Here is a 21,736-nt window from a genome sequence, read left to right on the forward strand (position 1 = left end):
GAAAGCTTGGTAAATTGGAAATATAAAAGGGAAAAACAGGTTTGATTGTCTTTTTCTGTTTTCTACATAGTATTGAAGATACCGTACACCAAACAAGATTGAAAATGCATCATAAATTACATCTTCCTAATAAGTATCGAAAATTCAGTCAATAGAAAATAATTATTGGTCTCATTCTTTTTTTTTTGTCAACAATTATTGGTCTCATTCAATCAACATTAACATGTTATATTGTGAAATCAATGGACAAGAACCGTTTGGTTCATGTGTTATTGCTCTCGAATGTGCTCATAATCGTCCTAAGAAAACTAGAAAACATTTAAGTATGGGACCAGTCAATTCCTTCACGTTTTCAATAGCATGCTCTTATACGAGTCATCAAAATTTTGGTTTAATTTGGGGGGGGGGGGGGGGGGGGGGGGGGGGGGGGGGGGGGGATACATTTAACGGTAAAATGTGGAGTGGTTTAGAGACATGCATGATTTGTTTTCTTTTTAGTTACCTATTTTTATGATATGTCTTGTCTGCTTTTGCGTGTTTTTGCCTTTCGATGTGAAATATATATACTCATCTTTAAATTTTTGTTATTATGAGATGCGATCTAAGTATTAAGCATAAATCATTTATATGTCTAGATGTGTATGCTACTAGAGTCAAGGTTAAACACTAGGAGAAAAGATTGATATAAAAAGTCTTACAGCATAAATACATGAAAACATAATAATCATTGGTTAAAGCCTACTTTAAATTGACTTTCATCTTATATATGCTGGTAAGCCCCAACAAAATATTTATTTCCCTTCACTCTAAGCATCATGTGACATAAAATAGTTAAGTCAAGGTTTATCTCATATAATATAGCTAACTCAAAAGAATTAGTTAACCTCATGACCACCTTCTTCTTCTGCTGCTTGGTTGGGAGAAATTAGTCACTGATTCTCTTCTTTACTTAGCCTCAAACCATAACTCTCCCACAAATTCTGATCTCCATCTCCCATGAAGAACGGGAAGCAGTTTGTACTAGCCGCCATTGCGCCGCTTGGATTTCCAGCGTTTGCGTTTGAAGTTGAAGAACCAACATTATTGCCGTGTTCATTCATCTTCTGATGATGCTGATCATTATCATTGTATCCACTTTCTTGATTGTTATAGATCTGATTTTCTTCGGTTCTTGGATAGTACACGCCGCAGCTTGACGAATTCTCCTTCCTTTTCTTGTTGATTTGCTTCTTTTCTTTCATCTTTCCATTGCTTATCCGTTCCCACTTTTCCTTGCATATCAAGGCACTCCTCTGATCAAACCCTAATTGAGTCAACTTCGCAGCGACTTCCTCCCATAGAAACTCATCCGAGGATCCCTCCAATACCTCTTGAAACGCTGAGTCCATGCTACTTCTTATCTCCCTAAGCTTTATGATCTCTTGCTCATCCCAGCATCTACCACTTCCTTTAACAGAAACATTATTAGTAGTCATTGTTTGATCGCTTCCATTCTCATTATTTCTTTCTTCTGGGGACGAGCATAATGGCTTTATCAACTGCTTTCCGGTCAAATACTGCAATGCCTCAATCACAGCTACATCCCTACCTTCCATTCGTTCCCTCTCCTTTGCCCAAAACAAATGCTCTTTATCAACCCTTGCAGCTTCCCTCTTTCTCCATTCCTCTTCTTTCATCATCCTTTGTTCCTCTTTGTCTTCGATAACCTTTGTCAACTTCTCAAGCCAAGCATCTTGCCTCTCTATCAACCTTTTCATGCTCACATCAATGAACTCCTTGATCTTAGCTTTCCAACTACTCCTCTTCTTCCTTCTACTACTAGAATCATTCCCTTCAGAAGACGAAGTCATCAGCTCCATCTCTGAGGAGTTGTAGTTGTTAGAGAGACTTAGGCTTTGCTGATGATGAAAACCATGAAGACCATCAACGCTATGAATGTTAGACGTTGTTGTAGTAACGTTTTGAGCGTGGAAACCATGAAGAGCATTGCTCACGAACTGTGTATTATGGTTGGGAATAGAAACCAAGTTGTTGGAATCTCCGTAGAGCGCCTCTAGCTGCCGGAAAAATCTGTAGTGTTTACCGTCTTGTCTTCCGGCTTTGCCTTCTTTAGTCTTTTTATAGTATTTGTAAAGATTCTCAAACTTCTCTCTGCATTTCTTCCCACTCCTTTGGTATCCATGTTCCTCAGACATAATCCTAAATAATAAAAGAAAATGAATGAGGAAGACTACAATGGTTGATTGAAATTTAAAACAGTGCCCTAATCTTGAAACTAGCTTCTGAATCATTGAATGTTCACAAGATATTCATATTTACATTATTTTCATGCGTAGAATATATATATAGGCATGTATAATAACATTGTATGGTGTATATGCGTAAGATTAAGATAGTGACTCACATAAAAGTTTGTTTTCTTTTTCCTAACAAACACTGGTTATAACTTTCGGACCAAGACTGTTTTCGAGACTAATAGTTTAACACAAGAACATGTTTCTATGCATAGTTACACAAAAAAAAGGGGGTACATATCTTCAGAAGCTACGAAAGCTGAATCAGAAGTTATCAGTAGAAAGGGAGAAAACTAAAATCGAAGTCAAAGAAGATATAATAAATCTTTTTGTTTTACTCTTGTTTATGTTTTTACCCTTTTGGGTTTTTAAAGCACTGATAACGTCTTAACTGAAACTGCCAAGGTCTGGTCATTCTCTTGACCGAAACAAAACGATCTATACTAAAGAAATTGTTTTGGAACTGACTACTCTGTCTATACACATCATCAATATGTGTTTATATACGTGGGATGTAAGTATTTCGAATTGAGGAGAAAGGAAAATGCTGAGGTCACATTCTTTCTAGTTATTAATGCATAAATAAATAAATAAAGATTTAACTTGTCTTCGGGATTTTCACTTGATGGAAGATATAAATTTTAACAAGAAAGCGTATGAAAGGTCAAATCTTTTCAAATCTGAAAGAAAACCCATAAAACAACATACTCAAGATTTAAAATACTCCATTTAAAAAAACCTGAAGACCTTTTCTTTTTTTGAGAAAGAAAACCTGAAGAATTTTTTTTTTTTTGAAGAAAAAGAGAACCTGAAGAAGTGGAGTGCTGTTTATCAACAAATGTTATTAATTTCATCAGTTGGAAACTAGTTTTCTTCAGATTGACTATAACATTAAAATATGAGACATTGTCTATGAATAAAAAGTTCTTGTGGTATGAATTTGTTTGAGAAATATGCATAAAGTTTATTTATAACAAAAAAAAAGTAAAAATGAGGAGAGAGAGAGATTAGGGTAAGTGAAGCAAACCTAGAAACTTCATCCCAGAGAGGTCCCTTTTGATTAGCTTCTTTGAACTTATGATCAAGACGAGATCTAATCTCCAGCAGAGTTAGGGTTTCTTGTCTCGGCCATCTCCCCGTTGCTCCGCCATCTCCGCCGCTGAAGCCTCCTCCGTCGAGAAACCCACCAAACCCAACTCCTCCCCCACAAGTACTCGCGTTTAAGTTACTGTTGTTTCCAGCGGTCGTCGAAGAACTCCCACCCAATCCATGTATGCCATGTGGCAAGAAACCCATCTCCTGATGATCAGTAGTGAACTGCTGTACACGGTGTTGCTGCGGCGGCGCAGTGAGGTTGAAGCCAAAGAAATCAGAGGGGAAATGAGAAGAAGTCGACGGTGATGTTGTCCTCCCTCCACCTTTCATGAGCTGCCGGAGCTCCGGTATACCGTACTGAGAAGGATGATCTTCCATTTTTAGTATATATTCAGCTGAAGGAGAAAATCGATCGACAGTGAGGGAAGAAGAAAAGAGTAAAGGTTAAATCCTTTAATTAAAAGGAGAGAAAAGATTGAAATTTTTTTTTTTAGAGAGAGAGAGACAGATCGTGTAGTCCACGAAAAAGGTCGAATGTAAGCTATAGAGACGATATGGTCCCATGACTTGATAACCTTATTATTTTTCTTCTTGAATGTGTGTGGGCGTGAGAGAGAGAGAGAGAGAGATGGTATTGATACATATACAGATACACATACATATTTTGTATGTATTTGTTTTTTTCTATAAAAAAACTATACCATATGCGTGTCTGAGTTTCCATTATTTCTATCAAATAATTTGAATACATGTGTGCATTGATGTGTATCTACTCATAACAATGTAAGGTTTTGTCTCACTTAGAGACAATAATATATCGAGGCATTCTTCTTTAGATCTTGGCTCTAGTTTTGGTTTTAAATTATTACCTGAACAAACTTGATATTTTGGATCCACTAGTTATTTGGATTTTGTATGATGATCATTTTCCTGCAATTTGCACATGTGATATTTGGCACAATTTCTTATTTGAAAATAAAGGGTTCCCTATTAAATCATTCCCTTGATTTGTTAGGTAGCATCATTATTTGGTTTCATCTCTTGTTTTTCTAGGATTTTTTTTAATATATCAAAGTATGATATACTTTTAGTGTTTCTATATTCCTACTTTAAACAAAAATATATGTAAATGAGTCAATCTATATTTTATATCCTAAAAATAATATAGTTCTCTTTTTAACATTATATTTACGACGCTTCCATTGTCATGTTAATAAATCTTGTACCTTTTTTTTTGTTGCTGATAAATTCTTGTACCTTTGTTTTACTTTAGATCCGTGATTCAGCTTTTAAAGCTTCGTATTTCATTAAAAATAAGTATTCTGCATAGCATAGTGCATGTAACTCTTTAAGATAAAATTCGCTAGACATGTGCGTGTGAGTTTATTAGATAGTATTAAATAAAACCAATTGGCCGCAATAAGAGGGGGTCCTCTGAAAAAATTACCAAATTATTGGCTTTTATGCTCCCCAACATTTCAACCTGTCTAATCCCTAACCATTTGGCTTTGTTGTTCCTTTACTGACACTTTTATTGCTTCAATCCTAATGTTCACCGAGTTTTTAGTTCTTAATTCATTTCATGAAACTAGAACATTCAAATTCATATATATAAAGTAAATATATGATTTAAGTACTATAATATGTTTTTAACATCTTCTCTAATTTTTTGATCCATGCTGTATATAGTTAACCTTTTCAAAAAATAAAATAAAATACTTAACCAGGAACCGGCTGAAGCCATAAATTCGTTTTATATGTGAAGAAAACAATTCGGGCATGGTTTGGTTGGCTTGGTTCAAAGAGATAACTAGTAGATGCATTCATATATGGGATATGTAAATTATGTAATCAAATTCAACTCGCTTTAGCTATTGTTGCTCATCATATGAGTTTTTTCTTCTTCTTTTTTTGCTTAAAATTTTGCTCATCATATGAGTTTGTTGTTCAGTTATTACATTCAATTATTAATTTGAGTTTCATTATAAAATAGTTATTGATTGTATGTCAAAACCTGCTATTGAATTTCTTTGCTAAATTCCACTGTAATTATTTCATAGTCATGAACCAAATGAATTATATATTTTCATAATTAAAAAACATTAGTGGACACATGAAGAAAGAAACAAGATTATGAGGAAAATAAAAATAGTTGGAAAAGGAACAAAAACTTTATTATGTTTAATGATGGGCTGAAGACACGTGTCAGTTTTGAAGCCGTCTATTATTATAGGACCCCTAGAAAATTTTCCTTTTGACTTGATTGGGAGACTTCAACAGTTCCTCAGAACCTTACGTTAAAACGATGCCGTTTCTTTTTCTTTTTCTTTTTCTATTGCTTTTATTTTATTCAGATAGGAAATATGCAAATAATTGCTTCCTTCTTCCATGGCTTGATGGCAAATATACAAGTAGCTAGGGTTTGCATTTGTCACATACCTCTTCATTGTTTTACCACCCCCAAATCGATTGATCCCTTATCTTCTTCTTTTGATTTTGATTTTACTTTAAGAATCTAAATCTTTGAGTTAGAATTCATTAACCTATTCTTTTAATAACAAAATAAGTTTATCTTCTTTTTTTTTGAAACACTAACAAAATAAGTTTACCTATATGGAATGATGTACCTAAAATCGGTAGACTATACAACAAAAATCAAATAAGTATAAAATGTTCTTAGGTGTTTCTTCTATTTTCTTAGTTACCAACAACTCAATATATATCAATAATAACATTTAAGCCGTATTGGATTTTTATTGTCCCAAGACAATACTATAAAATTATCACATTATAAAATTCAGTTATATGTTCGGGTTGTGATTATAATTTCACAAATATGTTTACAATACTGTTAAATCTGGTGAAAAATATTTTTATTACTATATATGTATAAATTTGACATAACAAGAGTTATTTCTGTCAAGATTATAATAACATATTTGATTTTTAAAATATTATAAATTTTGTTTCTGTATTAATATGGGAAGCCAGTTACTAAACACTAGGACATGTGTAAGTCTTTGTATATTGATCAATCAAAGGACATGTCTAGTGATCGATCAATGGCTTGATGCTTTCACATCAAGTATATGTGATTCGATAAACACAGATATTTTTTTAGTGATGATAAAATTATATATTAAATATAGATATGTTGCTCAAAAAAATATAGATATATATGTTGTCGATAAGGTGTAATTAAAATCATCACTCCCCTCTTGAATCCTTATGTTGGCTAAATATATATAAGTTATTATGGAATATCTATGAAATCATTTATCGTTCGTATGTTGCCTATATTATAGTTAGTTAGGTTCTATATTGGTATATAATCAGATCATTGACAAAATAAAAATAAAATTTTTATAATAATATAACAAGAAAAAAACCCACACTATGGCATTACTCGAATTAATTATTGTCGTACGTCCATAATATATATATATATATATATATATATATATATTGCTAATAGTTTTTCAACATATTGCTAATACGTAGTATGGACTCAAATAAACTTCTGTTGGCCATGAAAAAATGAAGAGATGTAATTAACCATTGCTAATAGGTGGCCTATAGTTTCCACAACGGCTAGAGTCGAAGTAGCATACTTTTGCGCGAAAGTGAATTTAAAATCCGAGCTCTACTACTACTAAGATGGGTCGATGTTATGTACACATGCCATAATTTTCAAATATGTGACAATAGTATTTTCAATAATATGCGGTAGGGCCTCTATTCATTCGTACACCACCATAGTATTCCTACATTGATTATAAATTCGTACTTTATGATGAACAAAATGTATAGAATTCATATGAAGGTACAACTTTTCACTTAAAACTACTGAATACAAGTTTCATTGATGAATTACACATCCAAAATATGGGTTACTTACGATCAACTTTAATCACTTATATACTGAGATACCATTTCCTAGATTGACAACACTAGCATCGGGTGTTTATTATTGTTTTCTATGACCCTTTTAAAAAATGTTATGATTCTCGTTAAAGCAAATTAACTTTGTTTTACTGTAAAAGGGAAAGTTGCCTCAACCATGATCTGTTTTATATAATATATTGTTCTATCATCAAAGATCTATCATCCATTCCTTTAGTTTGTTAACAAGATCTATATTTCCATTGTTGTGTATGAATCGATATATAATATTCCTTAGCAATCATATCGTTTAAATATTAAAACTGAAAGACATTCTTCCTCACAAAGTTGTGGACCAGGGTACCCAAATTCATGAATATACAGGGGGTTTTATTTCCAAATAATCTAATAGTTAAGTTTACTTAATTAGTATATGACATGAGAGAGCTTGATGCCGACAAATTCTTAATGATCACTTTGGATTTATTATTAAAGAAATAATAGGTGAAGATGTAATTATTTCTTAGAAAGGAGTCAAGGAGTAAGGACAACCAAAAAGCAGCATATATATACAGTTATAATATCTTGGGCCCTAATATCTTTTGTTTTAATGCCGAAAGATTATATTCCCTCTGTTCTTAAATATATGGTGTTTAGAATAGTTTTTATGTTCCAATATGTAGAATGTTCTCATATTTTAGGTACCTTTAAATTTATCAAAAACTGTGTAACCAATCAAATTTTAATAGTTTTATTTTGTAATTGGTTGATTAGTTTAAATTAAAAAATTTAATAATACTTTTTAGATAAAAAGTAACTTTCTTAATAAGTGTGTTTTACCTACAAAAATTTATATTTAGGAACAGATGGAATATATAAATGGAGTATATAATGAGGTGATTACTGGTGTGGAAAGAGAGATGCGCAATCAATTCTTAATATTGCAGAGATACATTTAAAAAAAACGAGAAATGAAAGCAGGGAACGTATAGAGAGAGTGATGCAATCATGGACAGTGTATAGTAACTGTAAGAGAAGATGATAGAAGAGAGTTCCTAATGAGGGAAACATGCTGAACAGAAGAATCTCAGTTTTACCCACTCAGTCTTTGTTTTAAGCCCGACAAATAAAACATTTTTTAAGAAGATCAATTAATAGAAGAATTTTTTTGTTCACCATAGAAGAAATATAATTCAATGTATTATAATTCCTAAGAACCAATGAAATTATACTATTATATTATAGATTTATAGTAAAAAGAAAAATATTAATGAAAGTCTGAATCTCAGAGTGATCAGACCTGATGACTTACTTTTCACGTAGGTAGACGTTCGATCCATGCAATGTACACATATATACGTATATTCATATGTGCAGACAAAGTGTTTCGTAAAATCCACCATTATTGCTCTCTAACAGTTTTTCTATTTATTTAGATTGTTTTCTAGTACAGAAAAAAAAGAATTTAGGTATATGAAGTTAAATAATTTCATTTTCCTTTTCCTTGTAACCAAGAAACAATTTGCAAAACATATCAGATTATATAAGATGTTGCAGCAATCTACTGGCCTAATGGATTAAGTTATAAAAGTATTAAATATAACTTTTAAAATCATACATCATTTTTAAAATTGCACAACAATAACCAAATAATAGTTTTATGTTGGTATTATATTTGAAGGTGATCTTCAAAATGAGGGTTTGAGGATGAGTTGCTCAAAAAAAAAAAAGAGAGGATGAGTTGCTTCAGCAAAGAACCTCAAATATATCTTTAAATTGTTCACTATATTACATTTTAATCCTCAGTCTTCATGATAATTAATTATAAGCATTAAACTTTTATAAATAAATAATAATACACAATAAAAATGCTAAACATAATATTTATAACTCATATATAGATACTTTGGTTTCACCAATTTTCTTTTTAAAAAGATTTTTTAAAACTGCATCAATTAGAGAGAAAAAAGTTACAAAATGGTTAACTACATATGTAGGCTATACATATGTATAATATTTCTTTTTAGATAATTTAGTTTAATTTTAACATATTTATGTATCAATAATAAAGAATGACAAAAATGAAAAGTAAATAATGTTTTGAATCCGTGAATAGTGAAATTTCAAATTGAAGTTTTATTATTCATGCGCTCAAAATTTGATGGTTTTAAAATTTTTTGGAAAGTTAAAAACCTCAGAATTTAAAGAATTAAAGGCCTGTCGTAGATGTTCTTATTCTTTATATACAACACAATCATCTAACAAACCGATGAGAACGTAGTTTTTGGTTAAAAAATGGAAATAAAACTCTACTGGCTTATATAGTTGATGTTTGATAAGAGGAGAACATTGATGGATGTCGATAAGAATGTGGGGTTACAGCCACCAGCTGGAATTTGATTTATTAGGCTTTCTCTTGATTTGGCGTATACCTTTTCCTTTTATAACTCTTTTTCTAACAAAGAAAAGGTAATATAGTGCGAAGGCCCATGTTGATGGTAGGTTTGAAACGACGGATGCATGCATTAGGGAACCCTGAAAGTATATATCATTCACACAAAACTCAGACTGGTACCCAACTTAAGTGATATTTTCGCATTGAGCGAGTACATAATTTCTGGAATGCTATTGTTAATTATACCAACCGATGTAGTCTACAAATATATATGTGCTGGAAATGATGATTTATATGCTTAGAGGTTTTACATTCTGTTTATCTGCATTTGTAAAATTTCGAATTTGTACATTCTTAGCAAAAAAAATATATTTTATCTTTGTTTTTTTTAAAGATGACTTTGTTTGGTTACAATTCTTTCTAAATGGTAAAAAAATAAAACGTAATGAAAATCTAGATTGCATCAAGAGCGACACAACTGATAATTTGCTAAAAGAAGAGAAGTTAACAAATAAAATAATGTTTAGAAACAACGACTTCTTCGACAAAGAGAGTTCAATCTAAATTTTTGGTTCTCTTTCAGTTTCGATTATAAATCGGATTTTGGTATTTTGATATGTTGATTTACAGTCTGTTTCACCATTGTATTTATTTTTAAACGTACATGTGGATGACAAAAAAATCGTACAAGTGATTTGAGCGTAAAGTTCTCCTTCTTCCAAGTAATCTTCTAATGTATAAGAAACAAACAAACAAAGCATGGTATGCCATTAACATCGACCTCAATTATTAGGTGAAGATCTATGTGACAAGAAAACCGATCCCACAGGAAAAAGATTGTGCTATTTTCAAAAGGTAAAACGTTAATAGTATGTATTTGATTATTTATAAAAGCATACCTCTCTTTTTCGTTATCTTTTCGAAACATTTTCCTTTTATAGATCTTGCCAAGATTTGTCAATAAAATATACACTACTGTATCAAAATATTATTATAAAAGCACTACTCGTTGAGGATTTTTAACTAGCTTTTTTTATAATTCCAACTTTCTCTATTATAACATTTGATGATTAGTGATAAAAATAATGATAGAAAGAAGCAGCATATGTAACAATACGGTATTTTTTTTTTGTGTGCACACAATACGGCAATCTACAAATTAAGTGTTTGTTCTTTTCGTTTTATTGGGCCTTATGAATCCTACAAAACAATGTAATTTCGTGCCCCCTAAGTATATATTACTCTCGAACACTGACGATTTTGACTTGCATTTTACATCTGTTTGAGTTTTACAATTACAGCTACCAAGTTCAGAACTCGACCCAACTCGAGTACCCATCAGGGTCAAAACCCGACCCGAGAGATTTGATAACTTCACCGGCCCTATGAATTTCTCAGTTTTGATAAGGAATTAAACAAACCTTAATACTCTTAGCAAAACTTTTAGATACATCCATTTAAAAATACACATGGTTAGTTGTCATTACTTGTGACGGAAGCTACCCGAATATAAATAACCTATCACCCCAATGTCTTGTGATAGTTCTTCAACCAAATCCTCAAAAATCTCAAACTCGATATCCAACACCACCTCTGCGACTTCAGAGTCGTTTTTTGATCTCCATGTACCCAAACTCTCTATTCTGAAATCATGTTCGACCATCATATCGATAGTGTTTGACTCCACATCTCTCCAAGATCTCAATCTCTCGCACACACTTTTGGCTACTTGGGCTTCACCGCCTTGCATAAAGCTGTCCTTATGTAATTCCTCTGCTACAAGGTCTGAGATCAATGCTTCTATGCCTTCGGGAACTTCTCTCATATCTTCAAAGTACGTTTTAACAACTCTCTGAGTTATAATCTCACACTGATAACGATTTTTCACTTCTTCTTCTTCCTCGTTCTCTTGGTCTGACATTCTTTTCTCGAGTTCCAAGGGATCCAAACCCGCGAGTTGCTCAAATCTACAAAGCTTCTGTAAGAGTAGATGCTTTGCTTCTGCAAATCGAGATTCAGACACTAAAACCATCAGTCTAAATATTTTTTTTTCCTTTTAATCAGTCTAAATATTCAAGGGCTTATAACTGTTTTATACATGCAAAATGCTAACTTAACCTACAAATTCTTTGCAAAATATGAGTAAATATCCCTACACAAATAGACTGTCCAAAATATAATAAGAAATCTACCTATTTAACGATATGGAAAATATACACAAATATTAACTTTCCCAGATGTAAAAAGAAATCTACCTATTTAACAATATGGAAATATATACACAATGTTGATTTTCCAAAATTTAAAAGAAAAGGTCACACGACTTTATAACAAAAAATGTCAATGAGAAACTCTAAACAAACATTGTGCATGCGCTAGCTAACATGTAAAGTAACTGAAAGATACAGTATTAACAAACACTATTATTCGTACACTATAATTGTTCAGTGCAACAAACAACTATTCGTTCACGAACATGCAACTGTTCTGTTTCGAAAACATAACCTCAGGACAACATATCCAACAGTTTTAGAAACCATGTAATAAGAAACAATAAATGAGTAGGGTAAACTATAAGATACGAAAAATATCGAATTAAATGAAAAGAAACATGAAAATTTAAGGCAAAAGATTGGTTAGAGAAAAAACGTACTTTGTACAGATCTGAAGCTTGAAGTGATGTTATTGTCATCCATGTGAATGTCTTCGTCATCGTCCTCAAATGGAGGGTCTAAAACTGAAACTGGACTGCTCTGTTCCTTATCTTCTTCCTCTTCCTCCTCTACTTCATAACTCTCTTTCTTCATCTGTTTAATTTATAATCAAATCAGATTAGAAGATGCTAATTTGACTGATTAGTTTTGGAGACAAAAACACGAGAGAGAGATTTGCATGTCAGAGACAAAGATCGTCTTTGTTTTCAACATCACAAAAGGCTGAGTTGATTTTCGAAAACACGAAACTTGCTTTTGGCTTCAACTGTTGTTACATCTTCGAAAAGACCAAACTGATGAGTTTTCGGGGTAGTTTTGTCATTTAATGTAATTACTCTTACTTTGCCGCTAATTCAAATGGGTCAAAAAAGAGTCAAACTACTCATTAATTAAAGAGTCATTCTTGGGTTCACCAACCAATAGAATTTCATTATTTCAAATTTGATATCTTTTAAAAAAGGAAACAAAATATTCTCAAATTATATTATGTTTTTAAAATAAAAAAAGATAATAGTTATCGAAAAAAGAATTAAAAAAAAAATATTTTAATGTTCTCAACAAAACACTAAACCCTAAATCCTAATCCCTAAACCCTAAATCCTAAACCCTTGGATAAACCCTTAACTCTTGGGTAAATCCTAAATCCTTGGGTAAATCCGAAACCCTTGGATAAACCCTAAACCCTTGGATAAATCCTAAACTCTAAATAAAAAACACTAAAACCCTAAACCCTAAACGCTTGAATGTTTTAGTGTATAGTAATTTTGATTTAGAGTTTTGGATTTATCCTAGAGTTTAGGATTTATCCAAGGGTTTAGGGTTTAGGATTAAGGGTTTAGGGATTAGAATTTAGGGTTTAGGGTTTAATGTTATGCTGACGACGTAAAATATTTTTTTTGTAATTATTACTATTTTTTTTTTACTTTTAAATTTTAAAAACATAATATAATTTGACAATATTTTGTTTCCTTTTTTAAAAGATATCGAATATAAAATAAAACAATCCTATTGGTTGGTGAACCTAGAGGTTCACCATAGGGGGTGGACCTAAGAATAAGTCTTAATTAAACCTTTATAAGCTTTTTATTATTATTTCAGGTTCAAATAAAAACACATTTCCATCAATGATTAGTTAATTATTTATGTATGTACATCAATTATTTTCAGTCATTTTTCTAACTAACGAATACGATTAATAATTTAATCATATTTAATTGTTTGATAGAGAAAGAGACAAACCTCTTGACAATCGTGGCGTGGAGAAGCCGCAGGCGATGAGAAATTCGGCGTTCTGAAACCGCTGGTGGAAGGCATTGTTTGTAGAACAAAATGAAACGGGCTTTCACAAAAACGTTTATCCTCTGAGAAATCTCCACCGTTCATTAGCTCACTCGCAAACTCATCTAAACCGTCAGATCCGCTTCTCGAGCTAATAGACGTTTCAAAATCGCAGTCATAAGATCTCTCTTCGTTGATAACACTCTCTGACCAAACACCACTACTACTAGACCTCCGTGATAACTGCGGCTCAGACGCGGGGTTCTGCGTTTCGCGTTTGGACTTTCTCGTGACTATTTTACGAACAAGAGGAGATTCCCAACTTACCATATTTTTCACCGAAGAAACTCGGTCACCGTCATTACCACCGCTGATCTCGCGTTTCTTACGGTGCGTTAGCTTCTTCAACACTGATCCAAATATACCAAACGCGTTTCCTGCGTTACGTGTTCTTGTTTTTGACCCCTCTGACGATGAATGTTTCTGTATCCTAACCGCAGCTTCTAGCAGCATCGACGCGGTTCTCGCCGGTATGTTGACGAACATTGCGTTTTGTCTCTGGTTCGGCGACTTGGGTTCGAAGAGTGGAGACTTATTGGGGTCAGGCGATTCACGTAGGGAGAAGAAACAAGCGTTGCGACAGAAACGCGAAGGAAGTCCAGCGTTTTGAGAGATGGCTCTTCGTTTCTTGACCTGTAAATGCGTTGCTGGAGGATTGATTTGGCAACGTCGGTCGGAGATGTAACTCTGAAGTTGAAATGGTTCTTGGTCTTCTTCAAGAAGATCCTTTAAGTGTCTCTGAGACGCCATTCTATCAAGTATTCAGACAACAACAAAGTAAGAAGAAGACAAGACAAATGTTTCAAGTCTTTCAGTTTGTAACTAAAGAGAAAGTGTTGTGTTTGAACTCTGCTAGAGATAGAGAGATTGTGATGGTGATTCGAAAAATTCAGATGGTTAAGAAGATCGAGGCAAAGGGCAAAGTAAATACTATTGTAGGTAGGAGCTAGGAAGACACAAAACAAAATTTTTAAAAATTAATTTTATTTTTGTCTAGGTTTTTTGTTTGTTGTGTAATGGGTGATTTAAGAGCACACCAACAAAAATAAAAGTATTTTAAAATTCATAAGGCAACCTCAATGTTATACCAGCCATGAACACAAAAATATTTATTTAATGGAATTGGTCCCCTTTGTATTTAATTGCTCTTTGTTATTTATTATTTTCATCCCCGCAATTATTTCACTTCTAGTTATTTTTTATTTATATTACGATGAGTGATTTCTTTTGTTTCATCTCTCTGTGTTTTATGTATAAATAGATACAAAACAAAAAAGAAATCTAGGGAGCGTTTGTTTCGATAATAGCATGGAATAGTTGTTTTCATTTTTCACATTTGCGTGAAACTCTTCTCTTTTTTCCTCCAAAGGCAAAAGCGTTGACGATCACAAAGAGGAAAGAGTCACAAAATATATTTTAAAAATTAGGGCTAACTAAAAGAAATAGTGAAAGAGATTAATACAAACGACAAAAGATAACACGCATGCCCAGTTTATTATAGGAACTGGATATTGACTGCATCTGCTTCTTTGACGACCCTTTACTTCTCACCTTCATGTTAAAATTAATTTAGTCTCTGTCTGAAACTTCACACGAATAAAATTAAATTACACTGAATAGTGTTTTTAAGTTCGAAAACTCTACGCTGATAGTTTAAGCTTCGATGCGTAAAATATGTTTCTGTTGGCAAATAAATAACAAAAAACTACAACTATAACTTAATTATAGTATGAAGTTTAAAAACAATAAAAAATCTGTGAAGCATATTGAGTTTCAAACTATGTGGATGATATCCTAATTTTTGGACTGAAAACAGTTTGATATTTTTTTGTAAGTACAAATTTATGTAACTATCCGTTTAGCGTTACGTATAAATTAATGAATTTTAAGTAGAGAATGAACTAATTTAATATGTTGATAGACTCTTTGTGTAACTTGTTGATTATAAAAAAACTACATATGTACACAACAAACACATGAAGTTTTCTGAAGGGGAATTCAAATTTACAATTCGAAATGCAACTGAAATAAAAAAGGTATACAATGCTCCTCGTGCATAGAGATTTGCCAGTAAGAAGGACGCGGTACGACATTTTATTTCTGTCATCTGATTGGTTACTACATATACACATCAACTTTAATTTAAAAATAAATAACCTTTTGTAACTTTTGTTTTGTTTTTTGAAAAGAAGTAATTATGATTGTGTTTCTGAGACTTGTAATTTTTATAAAGTTGATTACAGTTATTTCCTTATATAGTTCCCAGATGTATATGTTAGGTCAGAGCAAGGCGTGCCCTCCTTTCTTTTCCTTCAATCACTTTCTGCTTCCAGTGGTGGGGTGGGCTTCTCTGATAAAGTCGAGTTTCTCCAACCTAAAGTTTTATAGGTTACACGAAAAATAGTATAAACTGCATGGATCAATGTTTTTGTTGCATATGCATCGAAACATTGAGTTAATTATTTAGTTAAAAGTTATTTATAGGAATAAGATTTTACTGTATGGAGCCATTGCGTGTGCGTAATATGGTCCAGCTTTTCATAATGGTCTTTAAGATTCGCATAAATAAACATAAAACTGTGGTAATAAACACGTTTAATTACCCAAGAAAATCTGAGATAAGCGAACTCCCATTCCACAGAAAAATGAAAGTATTTCTACAAGTTGAGAGAATCCTAGGCATGAAATTAGATGTGTCATAATATTATAAAGAACCCAACAACCAGTTCTAGAGTAAGTAGTTGAAGGTTTGTCTCTGGCTCTGTATTAGAGTTTAATTACTATTATCATTGTATTTAATTTATTCTAATATCATTCTTGATTAGTTTGTAACACATTCGAGTTTCAAATCAAAGATAATTTTACATACAACTATACAAGATATATAAGTGATTTGTTACAAACAAAATCGATATTAAGAAGATCACAGAATAAACTCGTTGACAAGTTAATAATAACCATTTTCCTGTAAGTACCATTTTCCTATACTTGGTGTTTTCTTTTTGTAAACTACTCTCACCATTTTTTAATATAAGTCGTTTTGGAATTGTGCACATAGATTAAAAAGATCTTTAATTTTTTATATTTTCTAAACAAAAACATTATTAATTATTTACCTAATCACAAATCAACCAATAATAAAATAAAAATTATATTATCATTATATAACGTTAAATGTTAATAAATTTTACATAAAAAACCGAAAACGTCATATAATTTGAAACATAAAATTTTCTCTAAAACAACTTATATTAAAAACGGAGCGAATATAAATTAATGAAGTCATTATTTTAAAAAGACAAATTAATAAAAGAAATACAGAAAAGAGATGTACACACTGTGGCTTAGTTATTTCATTACACTTAATTAAGATACAATGATTAAAAGCATATTGTGGATAATGATGGAAACTAATTATACTTGTTCTCAAAAAAGATTCCGAATGTTTCACAGCCACCCTAAAAGTTAGTTTGTAATTCTTTTTCTTAACTACTCCAAATTAATTTTAATTAGAAAAACTATTCCAAAGTAACATTCATAGAGATCACAAAATGGTTTTACTTTACACGTGTTTAGTTTTTATATTTATGCTAAATTATATTCTTTTGTTTTTAATGTAACATTATTTAGAGTTTGGATTGAGGTTTAAGTTGTAACACATTATTACCGCAAATAATTCCCTACTGTCTTAAAATATTGAAATATATAGTATTTAGTTTCTAACATGATTACTAATTTGAATTTTAACATATGATTACGTACGTACCATAATTAAGATCTCTATTGAGATTAATATTAAAATGATACAAACATTTTCATCTTTTGTAATTGTGGACGGGAACAGAAATGGTCAAATTATATTGCGAATATGAATGCATGGAATAAGTACATTACAAACCATATATTATACTAATACGGGACTTAGTTATTTAGTGTCTTGGTGTCACCATATGAGTTCCGCCTCCTTCGTGGATGGAGTTAAAAATCTGACAATTTATCCATTTTGATCTGCACGAAAACAATACAATTTTATTGATATTCAGAATATGTAACAATCGCAATCTCAAGTAATCTAGCGAGTGAACTGTAAGATAGGGTCCATGACAGTGAGTTGGGAGTGTTGATGAAATGTTAACGTCACTTTCTTTCTGTAACACAAACGAAAAAGATTAAAAGGTTTTATACGCTAGTGACTTTATTGGCGTGATGATCAACTTTTAGATTGGGTCACGATCATAAACTTTTTCTATAATATAAATGATAATCAAACATGAAATGATTAGTGAGTATATGGGAACAACTATATAGTATCCCTATTCCCTGTATATATACCAAAATATATAGAATCGTATGTTAAATTACGTTTACATAAGATATACAGAAAATTCCTAACTTATAAAAATCCTAATTATTGTGCTTAACTGGCATAGACAACGACATTTCTATGATTGGAACACTTCAATAGGAAGTAAGTACTAGTGTTTTAAACAGGTATAATTAATCTACACATAAATCGTTGAAAGCTATATATATGTCCACAGAGCTAAGAATTTGAAAAGAGATATTCAAAATTTTCCTAATAGAAAGGTTAAAAGCAAAGCATAATCGATATTACTTATTATTTTTAGTTTTTACTCGACCCTATTAATCAAGCAATTGGTAGTCAAGTCAGATAGTAAAGTACAACAATATCACAAAGGACAATAATGGATATAGCTGATAGATCTTTTATTTATCTTAAGAACTAAATAATTCGTTTCGATATTAATCATCTTTGTATCTAGGTAAACCTTGGTGGCGCTTCTAGTGGTTGGTGTGTGTTTGGTAAGTAGTTTTTCAATATTCTTTTGTTTTCACATATCAAGACAAACTTACGACATACTTATTTTTATACTAGTCATTTTCATGGGAAAATCCATTTTGTTCATTTTTTACAGCTGTATTAGCCAATTACTTTAAATCATTTTTAACTTTTTAGTTAGTTAATTTAAGTACAAGTTAGTCATATAGAAAGCCTACTTATAAGACACGAGGAGACAATAACATCGATTCATGAATATTAATAAAATCAAAACGGGGCCCATGTTTCTTTTCATTTTCACTCATGGTTACTTTGCAACGCCACATAAAGAAAGACCGAGCTTCGAGGGCGTCCACGAAAAACCAAACGTGCCAAATACAGTCGGCGTTCTGTCCAGCCGCTCGTTATGGACGTCCACAAGTCGTGGCCAGCCGTGGCAGTTTTTCCTCATTGGATTCTTTTTCGCATTTTGTCTCTTTTTTGTTTATTTATTTGGGATTCTCGTCTCTATCCTCCCAAATAATTTTGTTTGTTTTTTCTCAATCCAATAATTATATATTGTGTAGTATTTTGTTTAGATCAAGTGGATATTTGATCCATAAGACAATACCTATATATAGAATATGGAAATAAATCTGAGAATTATCTATTATACTGTATATGGCAAAACTAATTTTGAAACCAAATGATAAAAACTAACGTTTGATAAAATTTACTTTTGAAAAGGTTTAAAATTTTTTTTTTACCTTTTTTATTTGCGAACTTAGATTTTTTGTTGTTAGATTTTACAGACAGTATTTCACATGTTTATTAGTCAGTTAATGATGTGAAGCCGCCGAATATTGAACACAACATTTGCATGCACGTTTTTCGTTTAATATCTACCTTCTTATTTTCTTTGATAACTGATCTTAATAAGAGTGTGTAAAAATTATTTTCTCTGAGAAGGTTCCGAGCAAGAAAACACTAATCTTTTATTATTTTAATTTAAGAAAATTAGGAAACAGACAAGAAATTTATATCAGCATGTATAACCAACCCATATATGTTGGATATACGTGTATATACGTAGATGTCTTGTATCTTTCACATTGTGAGTATACGGCTATTCATGTGAACCGATCGATGAGATATTGAAGAGATATGGGCATAGGGGATTCAGCCAATTGTCTTGATCGTGGGATACGATTGAGAAATAGGAATCCGTGTTATCAAAAGATTTCCTGCGATTCTTTCTAGTATGGAATGAGTCAATCATCCACTTTGGTATCTTATTGAACAAAAATGGTGATATTGTTCCTCCATTGATCAAGAATTTCGATTTTTGAGAAGTATTATGATCATCCAATAAAAAGGGTTTCAATTTTTTAAAATGAACGATTTGAAGACCTATTGATTCTAACAACTGATTGCAGGGTTGATCGTTCGGACCTTTCAATTCATAGATGTGGATCTCAGACCTATGAATGGGGATATTCTCGAAACTCACAAAGAAAAAAGGAAGTGAATTAGACAAAAAGAGAAGTAACTTGGACAAAAAACGAAGTAACTTGGACAAAAAGAAACGAAGTGACTTAGACAAATCTTTTTTATCAATAACCTCAGACCAATCAATCGAATATTGATTAATACATAATCGATCGAACACTACTTGAAAACGGCTCTTCCGCTCAGAAACGAAATGTTTCAAATGCTCCTGGAAATTCTTGCTCCCATTGGACCATTTGTATCTATATGCATTAGGATCCCGATTTATGGATCTCTCGGTTCGAGAAAGAAAAATAAGAGGATCGAACCATTTCTTCTGACTCTTTTTCAAATTCGATAAATGTTGGTTGATCGTATCTTTCATTATAGTTCTATGATTCAGAGTATCATTTCCTATTAGATCCCTTTGAATTCCATATTCGAAGTTGCGATCAGGTCTCTTCATTAAAAAGAATCGATTCAATACATTTCTTATGTACCCATAGGGACTATATTGGAATTGGATTTGAATCAGATTTCGGATCAATCTATATTGATTGACTGCCTCCATTATGTTGTTGCTAGCAAATACCACTCTTTTTGGTTTTGGATCTTCAAAAAAATTCCCGCAGGAGATCCGGACCCAATTTTTTCTGATCCTTCGATAAAAAGATTCATTTTCTTCATAAAAAATAGGAGGTAGAACCAATAAAGATTTCTTTTTCAATTCATCCCTGGAGTTGAAAACCTCCTTCAAGAATTGTCTTTGATCCAATCCGTAGGAATCAATAGAAAAGGCAAATCCCGTATGATACACCAGATCCGGCTCGGTTATTGATAGAGTGAATAGATCTGCCATTTCTTGAAATCTCTCTTCTGACTCAAAATCGTGGCGTAACGTGTATCCCCCCCTCTTCCGTTCATGGAATAGATGAAATAAATAAAAAAATGGATTTTTGTTCAAGAATGAAATCTTATTGGAACTGTCCATATCCAGTTCATCCTTCGGAACCGTATCACATCCCAGATCTGATGAAATAGGATGAATTGAGACGGTATTTTGTAAATACGTAATTATCTTGAATATATTAACTATTTCTTTATTTTCCGATCGCCTGGAAGGGACAAAAGAAACATCTTGTTCTTTCTTCAACAATTTCTGATCCCTAGTGGACCTCTCAGTAGGATTCGAACCCAGATGAAGTTCTGACCATCTGTCAGAGAAAAAAGAACGAATGGCTCTTGTAGAATTCCAAAAAAATTCTTCGCTTTCTTCCGGAAGCAGATGATTATTCATTCGCTTTTCACGTTCCGTGAATAGCCGGGGCATTGAGGAATATCCAGAAAGGTATTTAGGGAATCGGTCTGATTCTATCTCTCTTCCTTCCGTTTGAATAAAGGAAGGATCCCAAAGAATCGATCTTTCTTTTAGTTGTTGAATCTCTCTTTGATTGATCAATGTGTGATAGTGATATTCCGAATCCTCATTACTAATGGAATCGAAAGGATCTATGAATTGATCAGAAGATCCGTTCAATTGGCTAGAATCCGTTACTTGAACGAAACTAGATCTTGTAGAATCATATTGAATATTTGACGATACATTTCGTACCTTGCTAAAAAATCTATCCTTGTTTACCAACCACACATTGTCTAACCAAATCCAATTCTCTCTCGATATTTTCCTCAAAAAATCCGATTCGTGCGGATTCTTCCCCCAACTAACGAAGAGATCTTGGTGGAATTGCCA

The 21,736-nt window shown here is 32.1% G+C and overlaps 3 protein-coding genes across 3 annotated transcripts in view; all 3 read right to left on the reverse strand.

Annotated features, from left to right (window-relative positions):
* Nucleotides 1-929: 929 nt before the first annotated feature.
* Nucleotides 930-3,767, reverse strand: LOC103847369 (trihelix transcription factor PTL). The gene is made up of 2 exons (XM_009124434.3): nt 3,322-3,767; nt 930-2,199 (listed from the first exon to the last, which is right to left on the reverse strand). The coding sequence occupies exons 1-2, from the start codon at nt 3,765-3,767 to the stop codon at nt 930-932; spliced, it is 1,716 nt and encodes a 571-aa protein (XP_009122682.2).
* A 7,382-nt stretch (nt 3,768-11,149) lies between these two features.
* LOC103847370 lies at nt 11,150-14,468 on the reverse strand. The gene is made up of 3 exons (XM_009124436.3): nt 13,620-14,468; nt 12,320-12,473; nt 11,150-11,667 (listed from the first exon to the last, which is right to left on the reverse strand). The coding sequence occupies exons 1-3, from the start codon at nt 14,466-14,468 to the stop codon at nt 11,150-11,152; spliced, it is 1,521 nt and encodes a 506-aa protein (XP_009122684.2).
* A 5,156-nt stretch (nt 14,469-19,624) lies between these two features.
* The window catches only part of LOC117129342 (protein Ycf2-like), a 3,075-nt gene continuing 963 nt past the window's right edge, over nt 19,625-21,736 (reverse strand). Inside the window, exon 1 of the mRNA XM_033282951.1 lies at nt 19,625-21,736. This exon is cut by the window's right edge and continues 963 nt beyond it. Coding sequence (XP_033138842.1) covers nt 19,625-21,736 — 2,112 coding nt within the window.

This window comes from Brassica rapa, chromosome A10 (genome assembly GCF_000309985.2).
Source record: "Brassica rapa cultivar Chiifu-401-42 chromosome A10, CAAS_Brap_v3.01, whole genome shotgun sequence".
Taxonomy (NCBI): domain Eukaryota; kingdom Viridiplantae; phylum Streptophyta; class Magnoliopsida; order Brassicales; family Brassicaceae; genus Brassica; species Brassica rapa.